The 9,329-nt window shown below is 24.8% G+C and overlaps 2 protein-coding genes across 5 annotated transcripts in view; both read right to left on the bottom strand.

Annotated features, from left to right (window-relative positions):
- The window catches only part of LOC102673511 (microtubule-associated protein RP/EB family member 1), a 6,364-nt gene extending 3,842 nt beyond the window's left edge, over nucleotides 1-2,522 (bottom strand). The window contains exons 1-4 of one of the 4 annotated variants that reach the window (XM_031509187.1): nucleotides 2,061-2,522; nucleotides 1,362-1,651; nucleotides 678-942; nucleotides 139-169 (exon numbers count right to left, since the gene is read on the bottom strand). In XM_031509187.1, the coding sequence (XP_031365047.1) occupies nucleotides 139-169; nucleotides 678-942; nucleotides 1,362-1,628 (563 nt within the window). In that variant the 5' untranslated portion in view covers nucleotides 1,629-1,651; nucleotides 2,061-2,522. The remainder of the gene's footprint in view (nucleotides 1-138; nucleotides 170-677; nucleotides 943-1,361; nucleotides 1,652-2,060) is intronic. The other 3 variants (XM_006613061.1, XM_006613060.2, XM_006613062.2) reach the window with 3 other exon arrangements.
- Nucleotides 2,523-2,707: 185 nt separating this feature from the next.
- LOC102673366 (spermatogenesis-defective protein 39 homolog) lies at nucleotides 2,708-4,855 on the bottom strand. Its single transcript, XM_006613058.1, has 9 exons — nucleotides 4,636-4,855; nucleotides 4,387-4,543; nucleotides 4,085-4,266; nucleotides 3,867-4,003; nucleotides 3,774-3,801; nucleotides 3,563-3,707; nucleotides 3,250-3,491; nucleotides 3,005-3,181; nucleotides 2,708-2,904 (listed from the first exon to the last, which is right to left on the bottom strand). Exons 1-9 carry the CDS (start codon nucleotides 4,708-4,710, stop codon nucleotides 2,779-2,781), a joined length of 1,269 nt encoding a protein of 422 aa, XP_006613121.1. The 5' UTR covers nucleotides 4,711-4,855; the 3' UTR covers nucleotides 2,708-2,778.
- Nucleotides 4,856-9,329: the final 4,474 nt, after the last annotated feature.

Here is a 9,329-nt window from a genome sequence, read left to right as displayed (position 1 = left end):
TATATATATAAAATATATATGTACATATATATATATATATATAGAATTTAATTGAAAAATAATGTAAATTTAATAAATTTTAATAAAATTCTAAATTTCATATCATATTATATATCAACAAATTGTGCTTCCTACAATTGATATAGTATGAAGATTAAAGAAAATCCAGCTTGTTCTATTCTCCTAAGACAATCTGTTACTCCCCACTTGAATGTATTTATAGATTGTTAAAAATAACAGTCATGATACCATTCTACTACTACAGTAAATAACTGTCTTAAAAATTGTATTTATATTGATGAAAATAAACAACATGCTGTTTATATTTAAATTATATTTAAATTATATGTAATAATTACTATAGCAAAAATAAACATAATGAAAAAAATAAATATTTGCTTATTTATAAAATGATTAAATAATATATAAAAATATTGTGCTATAAATAATTTCAATTTGCATAATTATAAATTTTGTGATTAAGATTGCAAAAGCAAATGGTGCTTTCTACTATTAATATACATTAGATACTTTATAAGTGCAATTACATATAATTATAATAAATTTTGATGCAGCATTTAATATATTATAATTACATAATTTTTCAAACTATATAGATAAAAATATATTACATGCAAAAAGCAACATTATTAAATTGACACATCATATTATTGTACCCTGTTGACGAGGGGTAATATTACGTTGCTGTGTATGCTTTTGCTGCATTTGCGTCTGTTTTGATTGAGGTGGTAAAGGTACCAATTGAGGATTTGACAAATTATGAGTTCCATCAACACCAGAACCCAATGGTATACAACCACGTGCTTCATAAGCATCATACTCGCGGCCATCATAATTTGCATCAAAGAATTTCTTGAACCATTGTAGAAATTCAAAATTGTCTTGAAAGCGGCCTTTTACCAATTTGTCCACTGGTATTACCTGAACCATTTTCATAATAATAAATTTAATGTAATTTTATACTTATTGCACTTTGTATAACACTTTTTAGTGAAGCAACATGATTCTATATATTATCATACAGAGTATATCTTGATTCATTACTTTACCTTACCTTGACATAAGTAATGTTGTTTCATTGATATCTACATTAAACTATTATGTTTTCTAAGTTTCCTAACAAGTAAAATTTCATAAATATAAATTATGCTTTTAGTTTTCATAACATTATTGTCAATCTTACATTTTCTGACTAAAATTAAAGTTACACAAATATTAAATATTACAATATCTTAATGATTGAATTTGAAGAAATTTTCAAATAATTAAAAATATTTTATATAGAATTTATAATAACTCTAGAATTTATAATAAACTCTATATACATTTATATCATTTACCTTATCTACATTCATCTTTTTGAAACCACCTTGTAAAATTTTAAAATTCTGTATATATTCATGCTCAAGGTTAGTCTTGAATTTGACCCTCTTCAATGGCACACTTCCAGGAAAAAGCATGTCCATGAATTGACAATAAACAGCTCCAGTACATAATTCTTCAATCTTGGTGAATGATGATTGAAGGCAGTCATTTACCCATGCCAACATATCATGTCGACTTAAGTTTTCAGTTGTCACATTTGTTGCATAAACATTAACAGCCATATCTGTATTCTTCTTTTAAATAACTAAAATATAATGATTAAAAAATTAGAAAAAAATATATAAGTAAATTATATGTTATCAATAACTCGTATAATATAAAACATATATTAACATATAGAAACAATCAAAAATTCAAAAATCATCACTTAACACAGTGACTTAATATAACAAATAGATCAATTATAAAACGATTATTGATATCATTTGAACGATTGATCTCGAAGTAGACTTAAAAGGAATAACATTCCATTCACTTTTTTGGCTCGAAACACTGACCGACGACATATTCGGGACCTTTCTTCCACATGCCTCGATTTCAATGTATGCATATTTTTGTAACACTTAATACTAGTAATTGATTCGAACCATAAAAATAAATTTTGGAATCTTTATCCTATTTTTTTACGTGTAGATATTCATAAAATAACTTACCGAGTATCGCGGAAACACCGTAACACCAATCGGGAGTGGTTCCCGCACGCAAATGACAAATGTATACTAGATCGTTCAAATGCGCATACAACGGAAATTTCTAACGGTTTCTTCGATAATGATTGGACGATACACATGTACTGCAATAGATATTTCACCAAAAAATCGAACAATTATTACGAATATTTTTCTTTTGTGCTTTTTCTCAAACACACTTATTTTTACCACGTATTCGATCTTGCTATTCTATCGAATCGACCGCGTAGCAACAAAATTTTCATGCGTCTGTCAATGGAATTAACAAACGAACACACTTTAGAGATTTCAGACACCGGTAAAGAAGTTCGTTGCTCCGAGATATGTTCAAAATCGAAGAATTCGTGATAGCCGTTAACAGAAAAGATAAAATGTTTAATCCTGACTCACAAGGTGTGTATCATTTTGCGAAGTCTATTTTATATTCGCCAATCACAGCAGTTTTCTTGGACAAGATGATATTAGATATATACTTATCACGAATTTTATCATTTTTTTTATCATTAAGAATTAATATTTTTGTATTTGATATTTTGTGAAAATATTTTAATTATATACGAATAAAGTAATTTAGATATATTTTTTTTAAGGAGGAATAAATTAAAACTAGGTATTAAAAAATGTATGGTTATCTTTTTGTGTAATAAATATAATAAATACAGTACAATAAATAAAACTAGATTTAGCTTTTCCATTTAACTGATGGTAATCGTAGCGCGCTTTCTGCGTAAAAATATTCTTCAGATTGTGGTTGTAATTTTGTTTTATATTCCATCAATGCAGTACGATCTGCTTGTTGTACAAGTATCTATGAAAAAAATTGAAAATTTTTACATCAATTTAACTAATGTGTGAAGACTATGTATTAATTCAGAATATTAGAAATGTTTGAATATTTATGTACTTACATCAATAGCTATTCTAAAACAATGCATATTTTTTGATAATTCCAATCGTCTCTCTATATTATCCACATATTTTAAGTATTTCTCAAGTACTTCAGAAGGTGCATTATTATTATGCAATATTTTTAGTACATCTTCAATAGGAAGATAAATTTGTAATTTTTTACTTCCTAACCATCCCTAATAATTATTATAAAATTTTATATATTATTACATTATTATATTTTATTTTAATATAAAAATCCCACCTTTGTTAAAAGTAATCGATCAACATCATCCCATTCAGCAGCTGATGCTCTAACTTCTAATGCAACTTTTTGATATTGTCTAGGAGAGACATCATGTTGTTGAGATAAAATTGTAGGAGACATTAAAGTATTTTCTGACAAATTCCAATGACCTTTGCATGCATGTTTTAAACAATCAAGAACAGATGAATTTAATTCAATGTCCTCATTTCCATCTAATTTTTTCACTGCCATTTGCCATTCTAATAATATATTAATAAATATATATATTTACATATAATTATATATTACTTTTAAGTGATTTTTTTTTTACCAAGTAATTTTATATAAGATTGTACAAATGAGGCTTCTTTACATTCAGTTAAAGTTGAGAATTGTGTTTTATAACTGTTTCGAAGTTTATTTAATAATCTATCAGGATCTCGAGTATTTTTTATAATAATATGTAAAGTCTTCATCTAAAATATAAATAAATGAAATATAATAGAATTAACAATTTTGTTATATATAAATATAAAACTTACAGCAGCATCCATTGATTGTCCTAACATTCTGAAAAAATTATAAATTAATTAGAAAATTAATTAAAAAATCGTTCACATATTATTAATACATACGTTAAAATATCTGTAATTTCATTTATTTGTAATCTTATAGAAAGATATCTTATGTAAACATTCACGGCATCAGGTCTTCTTGCCAATATCCTTTGAACTAAAGATCTTTTAAGAGTTTTTGTAAGAAATAAAATAATCTAAAATACAATTTCTTTTATTTATTGTATAAAAAAATTTAAAAAAAAATTAAAAAAATTATAGAAATAAAAAATTATTACTATTAAAATGGCATTTCCATCGCCATTTATTATTGCTGTATCTAATAAGGCAGTTTTACTGGCAAATGATTTATATTGTTCCAAAGAATATGGTTGGCCAAGTAAAATTTTTCTATAAGTAATATCTGGTTGTACAATAGCTGTTTCTGGATGAAGATTTTGTAATTTATCTGTTGCTAAAACTGTGAAACAAAATTTTCATGTAATGAATAAATCTATTTATATTATTATTTAATAAAAATAATGAAAATTCAAGCTATTGCATTGAGTATTTCAATCTATGTATGACTTTACTGACATACTGCAAGAAAGCGTTTTTTCCGAGATAATAGATAACATAGGCTTAAGTGGTTGATAATCAGTAGAAGTTTTTAAAGATCCTTCTGCTGTTGACGTATTTGAAATACCAGCCCATAATTTATCTGTATCAGTTTTTGATACTCCAAACAATTGATCCACCTATTTTTAATATCATTTTATTAAAAATTATAGAAAATTAGTAAAATTATTATTAACATCAATTTTATTAACATCAATTTTATTAACTTAACCTCATTATTTTCAAAACAGAAAGATCGCTTTTCACTACTGTACCAAAAATCTTCATCATCTTTAGCAGAAGTCATAATTTTAGTTTTGTATAAATAATCTACGTAATTACACTAAAATGTCTAATATATTAAATCATAGACGATAAATATGACATAGACCTAATATCTTATGGGATCTTATGTTTCATAAATTGACGTACCAATTTTAAAAAAATAAATTCTTTTATGCTTTCTATGATTTAAAATAACATAATTTTGAATATAATTTGTTGTTGAAATTATTTTTTAAATTATTTTTTCAGTGTTAATATTTCAATTCTTAATAGAAAAAAATTTCAAAATATATTTATTTCTAAAATAGAAATAATTCATAATTCTTAAAAATAATTTTCTATATTATTTTCTACACAATTTGTATGAAATAAATTAAATAAAATATTATAGCAAATTAATATTTATAATACATTTGCCTTTATATATTTTTTTTTATTTTTATTAAACATGATTTGAGAATCACTGTGCAAAATTGCTTTAAATTTATTTGTGTTGAAAGATTTATCGTGCCTTACAGATATTTTAGTTGATTTTTAATCGTAAATAATTTAAAAAAAACTTCACACTTAATGCTATTATTTCATTCATATATTTTTTTTTATTTTATTATTATTATTTTTGCTTTGTGAAAATATTTTTTAAATTTTCTACCATATTGTCATCATGTAAAACATCAACGTAAAACATTTAATCAGCTTTAATCATCATAATGGAAAATAAATATCATCAATGATGTAAAAAATATTTTATATCATAAACTAGATAATAAAATAATCATCACATTTTTTTTTAAATATATTTATTCTAATTATAAGAATTCAAAATTAAAAATAAATGAGATATTACATTACCTATAGGATTAATATAATATATAATGTACAGGTATCCCATATAATTTTATAAGAAAAAATATAAAAATATATAAAAAAAATATACATATACTTATAACATAAAAATTCAATTAAATAGTATCAAATTTTTAAATTTTTAATCAATAAGTTAGGCAAGAAAGACAATAAAGACAAATCAGATATTGAAACTGTTTCTTGTGTTCGTATAATTATACGAATAAATATAAACAAGGAAAACAAATAATAAAAGAAGACAGAAATAGATTAAAAATTATGAAATCAGCGCCATCTATAGAGTGCCGCAAATGAAAGTATATAAACAAGGATAGAAAATAGAAAGAAAAAGATAGAAATAAATCAAGAATTGTCTATCAGCGCCATCTCTCGAATATCAAAGATATTTCTTTAAAAGGTAAAACAGAATAGGAATTGAATAATAGCGCCATCTTTTAAAAATACCGAAAACATTCTTATAAACTTACTCACAAGATGGCACTGATATTCAATTCTTATTCTATCTTATCCTTTTAAAATAATATCTTTGATATTTAAGAGATGGCACTAATAGACAATTCTTACCCTATCTTATCCTTTTAAAATAATGTATTTGATATTCAAGAGATGGCGCTGATATTCAGTTTCTACTCTATTTTATCCTTTCGAAATAATATCTTTAGCGCTCAAGAGATGGCGTTGATAAATAATTCTTATTCTATCACTATCTTTTTCTTATTATTTGCTATCCTTTTTTATTTATAGTTTCATTTGCGGCACTCTATAGATGGCGCTGATTTCACAATTTTTAATGTATCTCTATCTTTCTCTCACTATTTACTTTCCTTGTCTACAATAGTTCGGCGTATTTATCGATATTAAATGTCACTATTGAACTATTGAATATATTTTCATTTTTTTTCTTTTAAAACTACAATATACTTTAATCTTTAATATAAAAAATATTAAATTTAAAATTTTTAGCCTTATAATGCATTTCTAAAATGACGATTTCGCGAAACATATTTATATAAAGTATTTTATAATAATTTTTATAAATACAATTATATAAATATAACATGCAATTTTCTTTATATGTAGTATAAGATACTTTATAATAATTTTATTTCTGATTTATAATTTGATATTGAAATTTAATCTTAATTTCAATTTTATTCTGTGATTAATATTTTTCAGATAGAATACAGAATGCATCAAATCTACTTCTGTATGTCTTGTCTAAGATCGCATGTAAATTTTTTTTCTTTTTTTTTCGCAACTAAATTCTATACATATTTTATTACTTATTATATATTTATTAAAATATACGATAAAATAAAATATATGATAACAATTTATACTAATGGATGTAAATTTAATGATAATGAGGTAAATTATATAACCATGATACAACGTACGATCTATTTATTATTTACAACAACGTATCAATGTTACACAAAATGTACCACATCTCTCTTTTTCTCTCGTGTTTTTATTTAAATCACTTATCACACAATTTACAAAACGTCGCTCATTCGCTCGACATTTAAATTCAACTTGATAAATGGACTGCATTTAGAACTTCTTCTCAATATTTTTCTGGGTTTTCGTACTTTTTCGGGCGAAATAATGTACGGAAAGAGGAAATTGCGAACATGGGGGAGAGTTTTTAAATGGAAATGAATTCTCGAACGCTTTATGCCTCATATTTTTAAAAATTCGTTCCATCAAATGGTTCGCGGTAACGAAGTGAAATTTCGAATATTTTAATGTCCAATCTCTTTACGAAGAAAAAAATTTTTATTACATTTTCGTTCCATTATTTCTTTCTTATACTTTGATCGTTTAAAATTAAAAATTTACGATAAAGAGAAAAATGCAAAAAAATTTCTCAAAAATAACTGTGCCCGTAAAATTAAAAATCGTACAGGATCTTCAAAATTGTAAAAACGAAATAAAAGTTATCGAAGACATAAGCGTTCATAATTTCGAGATTCGACTTGCGAATTGCGCGCGTAATTTAAATACTCGACACTCGAACAAGTACATTTTCGAGTTTTAATACAATTCCAAAGGACTTCATTCGCTTAGAAATACAATTTTAATTTCGTTAACATAACATTCAACATTTAAAAAATCTAATAACTGTACATACGTGCTTTAACGAGTCCGAAAGAAACTTCAACGTTAGGTCGTTCACAGTATATTGTCGATTTAGTCGAAGTATTCATACACGTTTAAGTTTCATAAACTTCTCTCTTCTGATCTTACGTGCGGATTTGATTTCTTTCGTTTCTTTTTTCTTATTTTACAACAAACAAAATATACTATATATTTTACTGTAACAACAACTATCCAATCATCCAGTATTAAAATCTATCGATTTTAATACCACACTTTGATAATTTTATGCCTTCCATAAAATATTAAAATATTAGCAACTATTCAGCTAAACAACGATAGAAAAAATTTATTAGGAATAACAAATCGAAAATTCTTTCTAACCTCTTCAGGAATTAATTTGCTAAAATTGTAAAAAAATACGATTATTCTTTCATTCGAATTGATTTAAAATATCTTTACTTAAACGGAAAAAATTTTAGAATATCTTGTATTTCAATTAAATTCTATTTTTTTTTTTTTTTTTTTTTTTTTTTTAATATAATCGATAATATGTTGGCACGTTATATTGTATCATTATTCCTCAAGAGGTTAAAGAATCTTCGTTTCTCTTCTAGCAATGAAGCTTCATAAAATCTTCAGTAAAGTGTAATCGAATCGAATACAGAAACAATTCTCCGATCAATCGGAGCGTAAAATTGTTAAAATTCCCGTAGATCGCGAAACTTCCAGCGGGAATAAAAAAAAAAAAAAGGAAGAAAATAAAAAAAAAATGGCTAAATTTCTAATACATCCCCATAAACTTTCTCAAAATAAAAGTTAAAAAATTTACTAGACGTGACAAATGGACAAAAGTTTAGGGGTTCGTTTTCAGCCACTAAAATCTCGCCTGCGAGAAAGAAACCAGTAGTTTTAAAACCAGAATATAACGATCCTCTTCGCGAACCTTCGATTGATTTTTTTTTTTTTTTTTTTTAGAACGTGACTGTCTTTTCATCTATCTCGTTTTTTCCATTTCTTTTTTACATTGAAAAATAATTTTTTTTTCATCTAGCGATTCGTTGATTTTAATTAATTTGAAATAAAAATTTTTTCTTTTAATCTCTATATCTTTGAAATTATAATTAATTTGTATTGTAATTGTAATTGTCTTTTTTCTAAATGCTTAATATCAATAATACATAAATTTTTATTTCGAAAATTAAATTTTACTTAACGAAAAGATTATTAAAGAATCAATAAATTCTTTTTATATTTTAATCTAAAAAGAGAAACTGTAAAATGTGATAGATGGAAAGCACGTGTTTTTTCGTGGTACACACACAGATGACGAGCATGGACAGCCGAAAAGATGGACGGATGGCTGTTGTGATGATCTCTCATTTTTCTTTAATTGTTAAAGTTAAGAAAGAGTCTGGACGATTTATGCCCCCGAATTAGAACGTGAACCCTGCCTCACCATGGTTTTTGATTGCACTTTACTGACCGTAAACACTGTAAGGGAAAGATTTTCAAGAAAATCGTGAATTAATGTTTCATTCGACCAAATATTTGTTGCCCTTAAACACGGATAAAAAGATTAAATGTACCAAAAAGTATTACACGTTCAAAAAAGAATGATCAAAATATTAATAATTACAAAAAAATTCTCGAAATATATATAATACAAATAAT

Source organism: Apis dorsata, unplaced genomic scaffold, assembly GCF_000469605.1.
Source record: "Apis dorsata unplaced genomic scaffold, Apis dorsata 1.3 scaffold_132, whole genome shotgun sequence".
NCBI classification, from domain to species: domain Eukaryota; kingdom Metazoa; phylum Arthropoda; class Insecta; order Hymenoptera; family Apidae; genus Apis; species Apis dorsata.
This window is presented reverse-complemented; position numbering and strand designations above follow the sequence as displayed.

Excerpts from the sequence above, each read along its gene's own strand:
- LOC102673366 (XM_006613058.1), bottom strand. The coding sequence starts at position 4,710 with ATGACTTCTGCTAAAGATGATGAAGATTTTTGGTACAGTAGTGAAAAG. Across the intron at positions 3,708-3,773 it reads GACAATCAATGGATGCTGCT|ATGAAGACTTTACATATTAT; the intron begins GTAAGTTTTATA and ends TTTATATTTTAG. Across the intron at positions 3,492-3,562 it reads ATCTTATATAAAATTACTTG|AATGGCAAATGGCAGTGAAA; the intron begins GTAAAAAAAAAA and ends ATATATTATTAG.